An 18,546-nucleotide genomic window follows, 5' to 3' on the forward strand; every position below is an offset into this window, starting at 1 on the left:
GGAAGAGGGAATTAGTTATTGGTTATTGTGGGTGGAGCTAAGAATAGATAACATCCTGCTTTATAAAATCCATGTGCCAACTGTATCTTGAACAGTAAAACCCCAGTAGCCCTGACTTACTAAAATACAGTAGAAAGAGGAAAGCAGATACTGTATTAGATGAGCATCTGGTGTGCTGCCTTATGGCAGCTGGGTTTTTTTAATCCATATGAACAGCGCTCTGTATTTCTACAGTCATTAGACACTGAATCCATAAAAACCCCAGGAACAGTGATCAGCATACTTCAACTGTTATCCCCCAGTTGTAAGAATACTTGCCTTGACCTGAATTTCTTGCTAGGCTAGGCAGTCAGGTTTTGAATAACCTCCCATCTTTCACAATCGTCACAGCTCATACCAGTGGAGTGGCAAGAAGAAGTTGCAGATAAGCAGTGTTTTGACAGTGGACAGAGGATGAGAAAGAGTAAAGGCTGAAGTTTTTGCTACTATTTTAGCCTGTGCAGCACAGTACCAGCTATGGAGAAGCACGTGCTGTCTGTCACAGGATCTACTCCCTAACTGTATCTGATGTAGACACCTCGCAAGCTGCAAGTTGCTCTTGACGGTACAGCGAGCCCAGAGGACTGCTGTGAGTACAGTCAACGGAGAGCTCGTTTCATCCAAATGTCATGGGCATTAGGTCAAATGAGTCATAGCTCGAAGGCCACTGCCTGTGAGAGGCAAGGCAACCTGCTCAGATGTGCACTTCTCAAATTAGCTAAGAACAGCCTTGCGTTAAGTGACCCAAGAGATACGGATGATACTACAGGAGGAAATTAAGAAATGAGTTGCTGTATGTATGCAGTTACCATGCAGCAACGCAGTTAGATGCGACAACCCCCCCCTTCTTGGAAGGCTGGCAGATTTGCTAGAACTCTCCAGAAACTACCTAATAAACACCAGTTATTCCTGGGCCAGGAAAAACTTGGTCTCTCCAAAAACAAACACTGACTTACCAAAAGTAACAATTCTCAAAGTGATTTACTTTTAAAACAAACAAATGAACACCAAGCCCTTTTTTCTGTCATATTTATTGTTCTTTTGGGAGGCACAATGGAAATTTCAGCTTTCGCTCAATTTTCTTTTCCCTCACAAAACAGCAGGGTACAGATTATAGCCATCATTCTACAATCAGTATGTACTTCAGAAGGTCTCCAATTCCATTTTCACATTTCCTGATGATAAAAGAGGCATATCTGCCAGACAGCAGTGTAGCTGAAATAAGAACAGTTTAAGCAATACTTGCTTAAAAAGCTGCACTGACTGCTATTTTAAGGCAGGTTTGGTGAAAGTTTGACAGGCAATTCCCTCAGGAAATTAAAAGAATTTTGCCTACAGAAATACATTAACTTTGATTGAAAAGAGGCTTTTAGAAAATACTTCATCAGTGTGAAATTATATTGATGTTACCCTTCCTTTACTTAGAAAGGCATTAATGAATCTTTTTGTTCAGAATTCAGACTTCTCAGCTATTCCTTTACCTTGCAGGAATGGCACAAAACGAAGGCAGACAGTGATGCATTATTGTCAGAAAAGGCAGAAGTTTCTCATCTTTACACCGAATCAGTAATTTGGGTGACACTGCAGTCTCCAGAATCCCTCAGGCTGTGTTCTCAATGATAACAGCAATACCTTGTCCACCGCCAATGCAAGCCGACCCAACCGCATATTTCCCGCCACGACGCCTGTACAGAAAAAGTAAAAACAATTTACATTTATGAAACCATAGTAGCTGTTGTCCTGATTTTATGAAAGGAAACTAGCTATCAGCTAGGTACTACTCAAGATGGATGCTTTAGAATGTGTATGTTCTTCTTCTAGAAGAATATCGTGAAGCCTCAATTGATATTGAAATATTTCTGTAGAATAACAAGGAGTTGTAAGTCTGAGTCTTTTGACATCTAAAAGATGGTATGTTATACTGTTCTTAGGAACACAAAATGGCAAGGAATGACATTACAGGATACTTGTGGTTTCAACACATAATAAAAACGGCGTAAGTAAAACATAATTTTATTGTCAAGGTAGTTTTTAAAGGCTAAGTTTTCTACAGCCACGCTTTGAGAAACAGTTTTCTGCAAGGTGCAAATTAACTTTATGGTTGAACGCTAATAGAGTGCTGCAAGTACAAGCAAAAAGATACAGCGATCTCTGCCCTGAGGGGGGAAAAAGGAAGATTCAGATTGAAATGGTGCTAAGCATATCAAGCAAGCCAAAAGAGTCAAAATTTATGAAAATGGACTAAAGAAGAGAGAAGTTGATGATAAAGCCTTTTAAATGCACCCTGTTAAGAAAGAACAGACTCTGCTCAAAGGCCATTTCAATAAAGGAAACCTTCCCAGGGACTGCTGTGGGCTTAGATCACATCTAGAGGAAGCAAAAAATCCTGTAATGATGACAGAATGGAATACAAGGGAAGCTGTAGGACCGGGGCTACAGCACAAAGGTTAAAAAATTTGTTCAGAAAGTAGTACACTTTAGTGAGGAGAGTTTTAAGCCAGTCGACTAGAAGATTTCAGTCACGCAGTATCCGTGCTAAAGATCTTCTGCAGGCATAAATACATTAGCATTGCATTCACGACCAGCAGCCATCAGCTACGGACATACCTTAATTCATGAACCAGATGAGCTGTGATCCGCGATCCTGAAGCACCCAGAGGATGACCTATAGCGATGGCACCTCCGTTGACATTGGTTTTTTCAGGGTCAAGGCCCAAAACTTTTTCGACAGCTAGATACTGAGGTGCAAATGCCTCATTCACCTGAAACACCAGAGAAACAATACAACTGTTCACATCTGACTTTCCACACAAGCTCTCAGCAGCATGCACTCACACAAGATTAAATGAGATGCGCTTCTTCTTCAGGTCATTTTGATTGAGAAAAATATTAAACATTTACGAACGCGTACTCAGACAACATACAAACTGTCAGGCAACCCAATGTAAATTCAAATCCTTCTGGCACATGTGATAAAAAGAAAATATGTAGTATATTTTATACAAAAAAGGTGCATATATTTTGATGCAATGTGTTAATGAAGAGTCTATTGCTCTGACAAAAAATGGCCTCGTCACAAATGGAGAAGCGTGACTGATTTAAAACATTAACAGTCCAGCCAACAGAGTGAAACCTCAGGTCACATGAGGATATTTTTTTTCCACAGCATGCTATCACACCATTTTCAATTTCCACATGCCTGAGATTTTTGTAACGACTGTGCAATGGTGTGGTAGAAACTAAACGGACAGAGGTCAGGCAAGTGAGCTAAGACCAGTGGGCTCCAGACACACAGAAACACCTACCCTGTGATGAGGGGCTACACGTATGAGTGGAATGTTTCTGCTAAAAAGATCAGGAGTAACCTCACTGTTCATATTAAAACTCCTCACCTCTACCAAATCCATGTCCTTCAGGGCCAATCCTGCTTTCTTCAGAACCTCAGTAATCGCAGGCACAGGGCCTATTTGGAAATCGTATGCACAGTTAGTTAAATAAAAAATAAACAAATACAGGCTTATAAACATGTTATACATAGGGTAGCTTCATAAAGCCTTATCAAATCACCTCCCATGAGACTCTGTGCAGCCACTGAGTTCTGGATACACCACTCACCTGCTTTATTAGGTGGTAAAAGAACTCCTTAATCTCAAAACTATTTGTCAGTCTCCTCAGCATACTACCAGAGAACATTAGGAGTGTCATTAGTGCTGCACAGCTATGTTGGTAAACACATGCAGAGCTTTCAAGTCAAGAGAACTGACAGTCCCCAGCCAAATAAAATAACTTCACAACAGTTTTGAGGCATTCTCCTTCCCAGTACTCTTGGTTCAGCTTATTCTTTCCTCAAAACTTGCAGCCTCCAGGTATACAAAAAAGAAAAAGACAGGCTGTTCTGGAGTTTGCTGATCATGTGTTTAGTTATGGGTACTATTGTTCTGGTGTTCTTTATATAATTTACCTGAAAACCTTCTAGTAAAAAAAAAACCTAACACTAAAAATGCTCATCTGGACCCAGGTCCCAGCCAGCTGAAGCCAGTAAGATTTTTTTTTTTTTTGAGAACATTACAGAGTTTGGCAATAAAACTGTTCTCTGGAAGAAAGCTAACATATACGACCTAGTATAATTCACTAGTGGAGATTTCAAAGCACAGCTACCAAAGGAGACACTCAAAGAGAATCTGAAAGGGTTAATTAGAGATGTGCTTGTAGGACAAAGATACTGAGATGTTAGATGGCAGCTGATCGTTGGACAAAAAAAATCCCCAATCCTAAAACGTTAACAACCCTAAATGCTCTCTCACTACCAAAAAATGGCATTGACAACTCATAGCTCAAAGAATAAAAACCATAAAAATATGTAAATGACTGAAGAAACAGAAAAATTAAATGAAGAAAGGGCCCAGTTCAAAGCTGGATTATTGGAAAGTCTCAGGCAGCTTAATACTAGGCTCCAAATGCATCTCATTACGGATGGATTTTAGTATGCCTGTTACGCGTGAGAGTAATGGGAGGGTCTCATGTGGACAATACAAAGACCTTTAATGACAGCCAAGCAGACTTTTCCCGCCCCCTCTGCCCCCCCTTCTCTTTTTAAAATAATGAATTCTCTCACTAGACATTGTGAGGCAAGACTCCCTATCACTATCAGTATGTGAAAGGGCAGTTGTTCAGTCTGAGCTCCTGTTCTCAGATCTGCTGCTGTCATGTCAATGAATCTCATCTGGTCTTTTTGAGATGCTGGGGACAAGCTGTGGTGTTAAGGAGTTAGGATACTAACTGTTTCTCCATATGATTTATGAAGTTTTTAAACAAGCTAAAAGAGTTGCCTGACCTAGAAAGAATGGGCTAGTTTAGAAAGCACAATGACAGCATGAAGTCTAGCGAAAAAAAAATCCTCCCTCTACATTTGCTTTGAAGGTTGTGTTAGTCAGATAGTCTGATCAAGAAAACAAATCTGACAATGCTTCATTTGCATTTCTACTGACACATGGAACCAGTCAACAATGACTTCTCTGAACAGAGTGACAGAAAGGAAAAGCAATGCTGGGATACAATGCTGCTTACAAAATAAACAGAAGGGAAAAATCCTGGGGTGTCTGGATTGCTTTGAGGGTTTGTTTGTGTTAACAGCTACTTGATTAGGAAGCATAAAATACAGGACTAACAAAAAAAGAGAAGTAGTTGGTTTGCCAAAATAATACCTGAACAGATGTGCATCCTGGAATCCAATCTTAGCTTGAGCAACTGAGTAACTGCTGAAGGTGTACACATAGCTAATATTTCTTCAGCAAGAGGTGAGGAAGTCAACTCATAGTTACACATTTAATAAAGGGATTTAAATCTCACAGGAAACTACAGTGAATTTCAGGAGAAAACTGGTTTTAAAAAAACACTGAGAGTGTGACTGTTCTCTTGACTTACTAACAGAGAGTAAAAAAGAAAAAAAAAAAAGGTGCCTGGGAGACTACAGTTCAGTGCTAATGCTACGGGTCAGGCACTGCACATATCCTTTCAGTCAAACTGAGGAGTAAGTCAGTCCCTCTGTGTAAGAGGGATGGGCTGACGCAGTGCAACCGACAGTCTCCCTGTAGTAAGCCACACAAATGTCTTCAGAGCGACCAGACTCAGCACACTGCAGCCTCCCTTTCTTTCCTTGAGAACGCCCAACACAAGAGTATTTTAATGCTGCTTGGTGCTGTAAAATAAAGTGCTTTACTGCAACTTACCAATGCCCATTATGGAAGGGTCACAGCCAGATGAGTGATAGGCTACTACTCTTGCCAGAGGAGTAAGGCTGTGCTTTTTAAGTGCTGATTCACTGGCAATGATGACTGCACCAGCTCCATCACACACCCCCTTGCAATAAGAGAGAAAAGCATTCTTAGTGGAGAAGATACAAACAAACAAAAAAAAAAAACCCCACGCTTTAAAATAAATATGCCCCTCAAAAAAAAAGTTTGAGTCCAAGACACTATTTCTAACATTTAGCAATTGTATTAGTGTTTATTCAAAAGAGCCACAAGTCTTTCACTATTCTGTGGACTGTGAAAGAAAGTTAAATACAGATGTTTAATTAATTTCAATATTTTAGGAAAGTAAAATACTTTTTACCACTTAAATTCTCCCTTACACTGCAAACATCATTCTGTAGACTTGCAAGAACACTATTAATATTGGATAACTGTACTATTAATTATAAAAGATGCTTTAGAGACACCCATACTTACTGTGGCTATGATCTATTTTAGGCAGGAATTCAGATTATATGATCACAGTGGTCCTTCTGGCCCAAAGAACATTAATCAATTGATTGAGATAACGACTGTAAGAGGAACAGTCTGTAGTGACATGCTGCTATGCACCCAGACTCTCTGGGTAAGAGAAAAATGTGGTTTGGACTAGAGAGGATACTAACTGTGGTACAAAGATGAGCAGCAGCAGCATGCCCACTAATATAATGCACGATTTGTAAAGCAGATGTTCAGCAATCACTGCCCCCCCCAAAAAAAGCAGAAGGGCTAATTCTACACAGCCACTGCAGGTATCGACTGTGTAATTCAAGGTTGATGAGGAAGTGTCAATCTCTCACTAAAAGAACAGTGACACAGAACTAAATTTTAGGACACAGGAGCAGGCTAAAGGATCCCCCTGCCATCTTGGGGCTGAAACAGTCAACCAGGGGCACTCAACTGCAGAATTAGAAATCGCTTTCGTCAGGAGACACGGCTGACAGCCAAAGGTGGCTCAGTGAGACAAATACACTGACAATAAATTTGGAGAACCTCAGAGGTGACACTTTCATAACCCAAGGCTTTGACGTACTCACTGAAGCATTCCCAGCAGTGACCGTTCCATCCTTTTTAAAGATAGATGGGAGTTTTGCCAATTGTTCCAGAGTGGTCTGGGGTTTTGGATGCTCGTCCTTTTGCATAGTTTCTTTCCCCTTTTTCGTTTTCACTTCAATTGGTGCCATCTCAGCATTAAAGTAACCAGCATCATGAGCTGCAACCACAAAAAGGAAAATAAAAGGACTCTGATAAAAATATCAAGATGATTGCACAGCATGACCAATAATGCTATTTTCATGTGCACACAACTTTTGCTCTATTTTAACCAAGAGTTCCAGGAAAGTACTATTTATGCTTTACTTTGTTTAAATAGGCTGGCTGGTGTTTTATTGTTTGGGTTTTTTTTTTCAGAAACTGGGCAAAAACTCTACAAATACATTCTCAAACTTCTCCAAAGAAAGTCTCAAATACTAAAGTGTTATTTCAGCTTTAAATAACTGAACTCTTTTTTTTAATCATTATTTTTGGTACACATCCCCGTGCATTGTTGCTTTATTCTACAGTTCTGTCACTTATCAGAGCACCAAGAAGCTGTAAATCTCACTAAGAGAGGAACATGGAAAAGGATTCTGAGCCACGTTTTCTCTGTTGATAACCAGCATAAGCTACCATATATAAATTAAAATCCTGCCCAAGGTGTTCCTCCACGGGTCTCACAGTCATGATCTTAGAACAAGATTCACCTGCCTAAACAACCTGAGGCAATTCAAGACATTGTGGGTATCGAAGATGCCCATAAGAGCATCCAGCCACATCACCTAAGATGACTTCAGATGTCAATATTCAGGCAACTAAACGCTACCTTTTGTGTCCACAATGTCGATATGAACACACAAATTTAAAACCAAAACTCCTGTCTCCCAAAACTGAACTCCTAGCCACTTCAAATCATTCCACAAATGCAACTCTAAGGGATTTAAAACTAAGGCACTGAAATTGCCATATCTGCTGTTGTTTAGCTACCTCTGAACTTTCCAAATAAAGTCTACAAAACCTTCTTCTCTCGTGATTAGCCACAGGACTCTGTCTTTAGTGTGGAATAAGATGAACTGTGTTTAAACACAGGTCCTGAACAAATATCCCCCTCTTCAGATTCCATCTGCTCTAACTGCTCATGGGCTGTAGAATAGCATATGATTTGCAAAAGAAATAAAATGGATTTTTATCAATTATAGCACATGCTGGCAATGCAAGAAGGGTGTGGGTTGCTGTGGGAGAGGACGGCTCTGCAGTGGAGAGGAAAGAAAGGAAGGGAGTCAGGCATGCAGGAGGTGACATGTGACAGGCCAACAGCATTCACTGCTCAAACGGCTATTGAATGTCCACAAGGAAGACACAGCAAGCCAGTGGAAAGGGGCTCGTTACTTAAGCTGCTGGTAGGCATAACACCTGACTCAGTATATTGAAAGTCAAACCCCCTAGGAGTGGGCTACTTGTATCCCAGGGGAAAAAAAAACGTGAAATACAGTATTGGCAAATCAAAAGACAAATTACACCAAGATGCACCAGCTACACAAAACTTAAGAATACTTTGAATCGATGTTAAAACTAACTAGATTTGAAACTAGTATCATATAAACACGTCCATTCCTAAATTTACTAACCAGCTTTGCACCTCTGTTGCGTTTTGAAAGCGTATCGGTCACAGTCCTCTCGCGTGATGTTGTATTTTGCAGCCAGATTTTCAGCTGTAACTGCCATAGGTATTTTAACATGCGTATCTGTTAGACCTTCCCACAACGTGTCTTCCAACTGCATGGAACATTATGAAAAGAAAAATCATAGAGCACAGCAATATTAACATGTATTATTGACAGTTTCTAATGATTCAGCAGCCTCTTGGAAACTAGTGTCTCTTGTAAAATTAACTCAGGTTACCTACAGATACTTTATTACACTGCAAACCAGTATGCAATTTCTTGTGTGTTATTTTAGTTAATCTACACTGTGCTCTAGTGTGGTTCTTTCCAATCACATGTGGCCCTGAGAGGTTTGGGAAAAGCCTATGATTCTTAGCATTTCAGCGTATTTCACTGCTGCAGGAATTATTTACTCAAGACCTATGAGAAAACACACCTGTCTTTCTGGTTACCAAGAAGGAAAGGTGAGGAACTGCGAAAAGGCACAGCAACATACTGATTCTCTGGCTTGTTCTCTAGTGTTAGGTGAAAACACCTTACTTCAGTCAAAATTTTCTGAGGGTAAAACATCTCAGGTGAGAAAATACGCAACACTAGCTTCACTTAACCTGATAAAGGCAAGCCCAGTCAGTCCAGATGGGTTCTGTCATCTCTGTCACCAGTAAAGTGCTGCAAGATAAATCACTCATTCACCTGCAACTGAGTAATTCTCTTCACGAGAAGAACCCAGTGGCACCTGTGGAAACTTGGTGTATCAGCAACCTCCACATACAAGGTGTTCTCTGTAGGAACTGAGGCTCAGTCACAGTGCCACACAGATTCACAGAACAGAGTCAAGTATACTTCACATTCACCACCTTCATACTGGGAAAATGGTGTACAAAAAACAAAGGGCTGAAACACTGAAATATCCTAATTTAGCATTTTGATGTTGGTTATGATCGAGTGAATGGTAATTATCAGAGCAGAACTGGATCCTGCTGCAAATTTCCCGCAGTATTCACTAAGGATTTATCTTCAGAAGAAAATGTAAAAATAACTTATCTGTCAATGGATTTAACTTCAAGTTTTAGAACTGAGAGATGCTTACAACTTGGAGATATACATGTTCTTTACCAGTCTATCTACCCATTGCTAGCCTTACTAGCTTTACCTGAACTGTGTATGCCTCTATTTCACAGCCTCTGAAAAGTTTTTATATTACATACAGTACTTCGATGGGATGTACCAAGTGAACTAAGCTTTGTGTCTAAGAGTTTATTGATATGTTTAACAGGGAACAGTAATTCAAATACAGTTTTGGAAAAGCTAGAAAACTGGCATGCTTAACGAAATTGCCTGAACCTTATACTGGATAAATGCTTCGAACAACTAAATCTGGATCTCCAATAATTCCATTTGCAAGGATACTGTGTCTACAGGCCTGACACTTTACATTGCTCTGTAAACATGCCTTTATTCAGAGGAAAAAAAAAAAGTAAAAGAGTACTAGACCTTGAGCTCTGCTCCTAATCTGGTTCCAAATCGAATGTTTCGAACTGCATAAGGAGCCTGGCTCATGTTTTCAGCTCCACCACACAGAACAACTTCTGAGTCATTAAGGCAAATTTCCTGTTAACAGAAAAACAAAACAGATCTAGTATTTACTCTGCTGGTTTTGCAAGACAATAACAACCATTTTAGAACCTCCTCACCTACAAAGCCACACAAAGAAAATGAATTCAAGCTTAGCCATGTGTATATTTATGAAGGCTTTACCCTTCTATTAAGATTGGGTCTGTCTCTTTCATTACGTGTTCCTTCTTCCTCCTTTCAGCAAGGAATGATTGTATCAGTGAGGGAGGAAGAGAATATGGGTGTACATGTATGACAGGACAGAGGGCAAAGCCATTAAGCATCTTCATGCTTGTGTGGTTAGGTTCACACATGGTTGAGCTTGGTTGGTTTTTTTTTAGCTCCTGATCTTCTGAACAGGAACACAAATTAAACCTCAAAGCTTGAAATGAGACCTTACGACTCTAAAAAAAATGGGAAATCATTTTAGAAAACATTAGTCAGGTAAGTTGCCAAAAGAAACCCCCAAAATGCACTATTTTGTCATTGGCAAAGCTCACAGAACCTAAAAGCCCCAATTCCTAAATTCTTGAAGTGATTCACTCAGTTGGACAGTTAAGGTTATTTATGTACTGGAATGGAAGCAGATTAAATTACATTGATATGCATTTGAGATGACTAGTTAATAATTAGTGTGACTGATTTGTAGTAATATGTGCTGAGATGCTTTCTATAATTACAAAAAACTTTGTGCACATTTAAGCAGCCCAGAACAGAAGCTGCAGCTTTGTTGTGTGCCAGAGAAATGTAGGAACATTAGCTGATGAAATGGCATCTTTGGAAAAGACCTCAAAACCACACTTCTGAGGTGAGTGGTCAAATTCTCCAACACATTTTTTCAGTGTAGGCCAACGTATGTGTAGCCTTTGCAGAAAGCAGAAAAAACAGCCAGACAGATATTACTGTAAATATGTAACCTTAACTCTACACTGTCTTCTACATTTTTTCCTCTAGAGGATCAGACCTAAAATAATTCTCTAGCCAATGGCAACTTTTTCTTTAAAAAAAAAAAACAAAACACAACTATGTGGTTGCTGAAATATTCATAAAATACCCTTTAATTTTCTAAAGTCTAGACCACTGGTCTGTATGAACAAATGAAATAAAAATCACTGTACCATCTTAGTGGTTTTGGCCAACCGCTCAAAGAGAAGTTGACTTTCTTCTATTTTAAAAGAAGTGACGCTATAAATTATCTAACCCATAAGAGGGTTTGGATCTTTGAACAAAAACACACTTAAAAAGCACAGGTTGCTGCTTACATAGCCAGCTAGGTGAGAATATAAACAATGATCAGAAGATGAAAGCCTCCTGTTGTGGTTCTGATGCCCAGTAATCACCGTTTGTACAGACAGGATCACAAAATGCAACTACTGCACAGCTGAGCTCTATTTCACTGGGTAACACTCATTGCATTCCTTATATTAAACTCAAAATAGCTACAACGATGATTTTTAAAACCAGCCACAAAATATGGCACTGTGAAGGCTGACTTCCTGCACATAACCATGCAGGACAACAGGAAGTCTCTACCAGTGGTAGCTAAAAATCCATGCTAAGACTCATCCCAAACATGAAATACACGTTTCTACGCACATCTTTTCTCTCATGTTAACAGCCTGATAAAAGTTACAGCTAATACAGAAAGAAAGGAAAAAAAAAAAAAAAAAGTGCTTTGTACCTGACATCCACTGGCAATAGACTGGAAACCAGAGCCGCAAAGTCTGTTGACAGTGAGGGCTGGAACTGGAACAGGAACTCCCACACGTAAACCAACATGTCTTGCAATATAAATGGCATCTGAGGAGCTCTGCAGACATAACAAACAGGAGGTTTTGTTACACTCCAATTTCTTTGGAAAGTAAAAGTCTTGAAAATGGTGTAATTGCATCACTGACAGAGGATAATTTATGTTCAACAGAAACCCTACTAGTCATAAGAAGCACTTTGATTCACTTCAAAGAACCACCATCCCGTATGATCAAAAAGGGCCAATGTCTTAATATGCATTTTAAAGAAACTCTGTGTCATAAAAGCTAGACATCAGGCCAAAAACGGTACTACAGATGTGAAGACTGAAGTCAGCATCTTAATAGTCTTCCCTTTTCCCTTAACTCTTATTTTCAAAGCAGCATACACACAACAGACTGACATAAGACCAGATCCTGACTGGTAAGCAGTAATTATTTCAAGCTAAATTAAAATTGCTCAGACTAACAGGGGAAGGCCCCCCAAAACCAGACAGTGTGGAAAATGCAGAGATGCCATTGCTGCTTCCTATCCACTTTGCAAAATTTTGTAACTCCGATGTTCTAGCTGGACACTGGCCTCTTCAAACAATAAAATCTCATTCCTCCAAACTTTTCAAAGATGGTTATATCAGACTTCTATTTGAAAAGCAAAGTACTGCACACAGAGCAGTTTGCTTCAGAACCTGCTCCTTTAATAAACCAGGCTCCCACATGAGATGAAACAAAAATGATTAGGCTTCTGCATTTCAACTACTGAGTCAGCAGATGATGGCAAGCACAGGTACAGAATAAAAAACCGTAACAGCACCGCTTAAGGTTTGTAATGGATCTTTTCCAAACAGAGAGAACACTTATGCTCTTGGGGATCACGCCCTAAGCTAGTATGTACGATAAAGACAAAGTTTTGTACACAACACTACTTGACAATGCAAGTTCAGAAAATACATATTAATCAAGACAATTCTGCTGAAGAAGGAGAGCTTAAAATGGTCATACATTCATAGTTATTTAAACTTAATCATATAATACTTAAGTATATATGTATATATAATACTTATATACATATTATACACATATAATATTAAGTATTTAAAAGGAATCCAGGACTAAAAAAATCTACTGGGACGGGGAAGTATGATGCAAAGGAAAAGAAAAGTAATTTCAACATGAAAAGACTTAAGCTTCTCTTTTGGTTGAAAATCCTTAAGAAGGAATACTGCACATTTGTTCACTTATCATGAAAGTTCTTGGGTATTTGTTTCTTCTGCACCCTTGAAACACTCAATGCAAAATAAGACTGCCTACCTTTAATAAAGGTGAAGCCAGAATACAAAACAAAACCAAACCAGAAATGCTCTTTTCTGTCTTGCCTAAAACAGATCCTAATCTAGGTATGCGGATACTGCAGTTTTGCAATGCTGGTGCCCTGCATGTAATAGCACCTACATCACAAGAGCTCTGGAAAAGGTAAGATTGTCCAAATGTCTCTGCCAGTTGAGGCATGCATCCCTTCGTCTGAAAGTAAACTCATATTCACTCAAAAAAATTCTATCTAGAAACCTCAAGTGAAGTGGGCTCAAATCAGTTACAGTCTCCAGAAAGAAAGGGATTTATACAATCAGTGAAAACTCACCGATCATTGAGTTCCACAGCTCAAGTCATTAAAACAGGAAAAAATATACCAGAGATTAGCAACTAACCCTTTAATGAATCCACAATTCTTTTCAGAAAATCAGTTTGTCCTAGGTTAAACTACTTTTGGTACTTAAAAAAGAAAGCTAAGCCTTGCCCCCAGTAGTATCACAAATCATGCAGGGTATGTCCCTTAAACACGAACAGGAAACTCTACACTATAAACACTACTTACCCATTTCATTTCCACCCCTTTCGTTTATTCTTGGCTGCAAAACAGAGGTAACTCACTATAAGACCACACTGAAGGAGACAACTGAAATCATCACTGACCAGTCAATTCTCCATGCCACCAACCTGCATGACACTGCCGACGATGACACTGTCAATGATCTCAGGAGAGACCTTGCCAGCAGCCAGCGCTGCTCGAGCGGCATGTTCTGTCAGATCGGTGGCTGTGAAGTCCTTCAGCAAACCTCCATAGGTCCCGAAAGGAGTTCGCTTTGCTGCAACAACGAATACACCTGCAACAGAAGCAAAAATTATCCAGATGTACAGAATCAAACAAACAGAAAGTCATCAAGTCAGCCTCAACTGCGTAACATCCTAAACTCACAAGGTTTGTAAATACAGGCAATGTGAACTCACGCAGTACACGATAAATGAGATATAGAAGCACTTTAGATAGAGAAGGTATGCAGAATTAATGGTCAGAGAGAAAAGCTGGAAAGATTCCAGAAATACGTCTTTTCCACAAAGAGTTTTGAAATAAAAAAACCAAAACCCAACAGTTTTTTAGGATACCAGACAGACAGAGAAGGCTGCCACATCACATCAGATATTAGTGCTAGCGCACTAGAAGTGTGAAAATAATATCCATGAAATCCCACAGTGGACACCTGTGAAATAGTCAGATGAGGAACAGTTCTTCTAAAAAAACAAAGAGGCCATTACCTCATCCTAGAAAAATCAGCAGATTTTTGGCTTACACTCTGAAACAGTTTTCACAAAGAATAAAAAAAAAAAAAGCAAAACCAAAAACTTTCTATATGTTTTAAGCTTTCACTTAAGAGGAAAACCATTCCTTAACCAAAATTATTTCCAGAATTATATAAGACATCTAAACTGCATTAGCATCAGGCTTCTAGTTTCTGAGAAAGAAAATTCAGTTTTCAACTGACAGGAAAGTGTTTACAAGCGCGTGTGTACAAATGCATCGGCCAGAAGGAGTCTATATGAATTTCAGCTTGGGAGAAGCTGTCTCTGAACACCTATCCAGTGCTCGTCTCTGCCTCTCCGTGCAGAAACAAGTGGGAGGCAGTCTGTGAACTTTCCCCCAGTTAAACAACAGAGCTCACATAGCTCTTTCGTACAGCTGCCATGAGGCATCCACAGTTATTTTAGGTAACACTGGAAGGATATATACAGATCTAAGAATGAAGGCAAATGAAAATGCCTGTTCTTTAAGCTACCTGTGAACACTTTTTGGGCCTTCTGTTAGAGGCCGTGTGATCCATATTCCTCGGCTGGTTTGTCAGAGAGAGGGTGCTCCTCTCTCTCTCTCATGTATTTGCATCCCGGGCTGCACCGTTTATAGAAAACGACCTTCCCAACTGGTGAAGGTCAAGCTTGCTCCACTGACAAGGAATTGAACACAATGTTGAGATCCGAAACAGGCAATAACTACGCTCAGAAGATCACCTGGGAAATACCCTGAAGCAGACTAAGCAAGAATTACAGCTTCAAGGACAGGGATGATGAATGTAAAAAACAACATGGCTTTCAAAACCATGAAGATAGAGAAACAGACTAACCCCCTCCCACCCTGATGCTGCCCATGGACTACTTTCTGGGCTACCCAGAAGACCTTAGAAGGAAGCCTCTGCTAAGCACACTACTGCTGCTCCCTTAAAATGTAGTGCTGACACAATAACTACCCAAAAACTGTGAGAAGCAAAACTTACTTCCTCAAAGGAATAAATAGCTGCTAACTATTATACATCCAGCAAGCTCACACTTCAGGTTTTTTAAGCGTAGAAGGAACAGTCATTAAAAATATATATCTCGAGAGGCCTCTGAATATTCAGGTCTGAAAAGTACCAAAGCTGGTGCTGTGGGGAAGGTCCTGTACCCAGGCTTGGAACAAACGTTCAGAACTGACCCCTTGTATACATGAAGTGTATGCTATATCCATCATCATTTTTCACTCTTCATTTAATCATCCTTCAGTTGATACCAGCGAGTAATTCAATTTAACCTGAAACAATTCCTAATCCACTGACTGAACCTTTTTTACTTTGGTTGTATCCATTTTTTCAAAAAAAGCTGAAAACTACTAACAGACACAAGGTGTGAAGCCCTAGAAGTTTTTTTAACAACGGTGAGGATGCTTTAGTTGATTTCTGCTTATCAAAACCAGGCGTGTTCAATACAGTCACTGCAGAATTAGTCCCTGGACTAAGTATTCAAGTGACAGACTTCAATTTAGACTAGTAGTTTTCATTTAACTATCCAAAATGTATTGTATTAACAATAACTTATGGAATGTTGTTTTAGTCTTCGTTAAATGTTAACAACACCTGCAAAAAAAAAGACCCTTCACTCTTTTAAGGGTGATCTCATGTTCCCTGCAGCAAAGCAGGCCTTGACACTCGTTTGCCACCACTCTTCCTGCCCCCTGATTCCCGTCCGTTTCCTCCAAAATTGTGCCAACAACAGCTGATTACAAGGCTTAGCTGCAGACTAGCTCACGGACCTGACCTAGCTAAAAGAACTTGTTCTCCTCCCTTTTGGCCAGGTTGTTGGCTTTCCACATTATTTGCTGAATCACATACACCCTATTGCCCTACAAACAAACAGTCTGGGGGCAAGGACAGAACTTTGCCCTTAAACTTTCCTGTCGCAATAACGTTTCTCTTGTTCTTTCACTGAGGCTGCTCACTGCTGCCCACTCCCTCACAACAGCACTGCAGGGCCAAAGCTGTGGTATAGCTGGAGACTATCCCAGAGTCAGTGGAAAACGAGGGGCTAATTTTCATTTCGATCAGTTCTGTGACTGAGTTCACCTTCTGGCTGCTCAATAAAACATAATTCCAGACTAAGAGAGAAGGCTGGACTGAACCAGCAAGGGAAGAAGGTGAAGCACAACCTTTCCAAGCAGCGATGTCATGCTGAATTAAACTGACCACAGAGCCGCTCCCCTAAGGGTGTTATTACTCCACAGACTACTGAATTTTGCTAGATTGGAGAGACATCTACAAATGCTACTCCCTCCACAAAACTCTGGGAGGGGCAACAAGGGGTGTCTGAAGCCTGAGAAAGGACTCTGTAGACTTTGAGAGCTCTTCCTAAGTCTCCATTAATTAGTACCGTCCTACACTACCAGGGCAAGACTTCCAGAGTCTCTGCAATTTTCCAAGGTGATAAACACCAGATAAGAGCAGAATACTACCAAACGCATAGGGATCCAGAAAGTTTTGGGGCTGGAAAACGAAGGTCACTCTGAGTCCTTACCAAATACTCAAACCATCTTTTAAACTGGTTTTGGGGATCTGCAATTATAGGTCTGAAACATTCTCTCACCCTCCAACATTTCTGAAACGCAGCTGGTATGAAAATATTTGTTCATCAGATCCTATTTTGAAGGCCTAAAAAACCAATCATTAACCTCAAAAAAATTCAAGGAGCAAGAACAGTGCATGAAAAACACTGTGGCAAGAGATGAGAGAAGATCCTGAAACAGGCAAAGCTGCTCTCTGCATTATCCAGCTCAGCAGAAAAATATGGAAATACTGCAACACTGACTAGACACGCTTCTGGCACTGAAACCTCAAACCATGACTTACACGTATGTTATTTAAGTACACTCTGTTAAGTAGCAAAGCACTGTCAAATAGATAAAGAGCCCTATTTCAACAAATTTCAGTTTTGTTCTTCAACAAGATCAGGTATTAAAGTGCTAATGATCTCATTTTTAAGAGACACAAAATTTAAGCCTCCTAAAGTACTTCTTTACATAAAACACTTGCAGGAACCGCACAGAGTTTGTCCTGCGCTCTTAGTGCTAACACAGGCAGGGGCTGGATATGACAAACTTCCAGTCACTGACACTTCAAGTGTCACTTCTAGTCACCGCACACACCCATGGCTAGTTTTTGGACATATATACGCACCTTTCGCTATAGGTTTGTTTGCACCATAAGCACGGCTGGAAGACAGACACTATTATTGTTTCATAAAACAGTGCTCAGAACAGAGAAGATTGCGACCGACACCGCGTGCCCCTTCTCCACCCTCTGCACCTTCACGCAGATCAGTGCTTTTTTTGAAAAGCCGCGGGTTTTTTCAGCTGTTTACCGCGCGGATGCTGACAACGGCACGGACCAGAGAGCGGGGAGGAAAAACCCCCCCGGAGAAAGAGGAACGGCTTCACAGGCTCCACTGCGGATTTTCCGACGGGTATCACGCGCTCCCAGCCGGGACAAGGGCCGCAGGGCCGCGCACCTTCCCCTCAGACCCGGCCCAGCCTCCCCGCCCGCACGGAGCCGCCCTGCTCCCCCTCAGGGACCGGCGGGCACACCACGCCCCGCGGAGGGGCCCCGCTGCCCCTCACACGGCGCCCGCCCCGCCGCGGGCTGACAGAGGCCTCACCCCGCAGGAGCGCCATGGCCGCGCCGCTCCCCCTCAGCCGCGCCTCACCCGCCGCACATTCGCCACGCTGCGGGCGGAGGGGGCGGGCACACCCAGACAGCGCTTTTTAATCCATTTAAATTTTTTTTTTTTTTTTTTTTTCCCACTTCACTTCTACTTGATTTGATTTGTCCCTCTTCGCCATCCCCCCACCCCTCGCCTGCAAAGGGCGGCGCGGGCTTTGGCGAATCGGCGAGCGGGCGGCGCGGCGTTGCCGTAGCAATGGCGGCCCCGGGCGGCGGCGGTAGGCCCCGGGCGGCGGCGGCGGGCCAAGCGGGCCCGCTGCGGCCTCTGCCCGTCTCCGGGGCCTCCTCGCCGCGGTCCATGATG

General features: G+C 41.1%; 1 protein-coding gene across 1 annotated transcript; it reads right to left on the reverse strand.

The window, feature by feature from the left end:
* Positions 1–1,052: 1,052 nt before the first annotated feature.
* ACAA2 (acetyl-CoA acyltransferase 2) lies at positions 1,053–18,247 on the reverse strand. Its single transcript, XM_074812503.1, has 10 exons — positions 18,178–18,247; positions 13,885–14,051; positions 11,826–11,954; positions 10,025–10,141; positions 8,495–8,642; positions 6,869–7,044; positions 5,769–5,898; positions 3,432–3,502; positions 2,647–2,801; positions 1,053–1,724 (listed from the first exon to the last, which is right to left on the reverse strand). Exons 1-10 carry the CDS (start codon positions 18,191–18,193, stop codon positions 1,640–1,642), a joined length of 1,194 nt encoding a protein of 397 aa, XP_074668604.1. The 5' UTR covers positions 18,194–18,247; the 3' UTR covers positions 1,053–1,639.
* Between the last annotated feature and the right edge of the window lie 299 nt (positions 18,248–18,546).

The sequence above is a fragment of the Strix aluco genome, chromosome Z (genome assembly GCF_031877795.1).
Source record: "Strix aluco isolate bStrAlu1 chromosome Z, bStrAlu1.hap1, whole genome shotgun sequence".
In the NCBI taxonomy this organism is placed as follows: domain Eukaryota; kingdom Metazoa; phylum Chordata; class Aves; order Strigiformes; family Strigidae; genus Strix; species Strix aluco.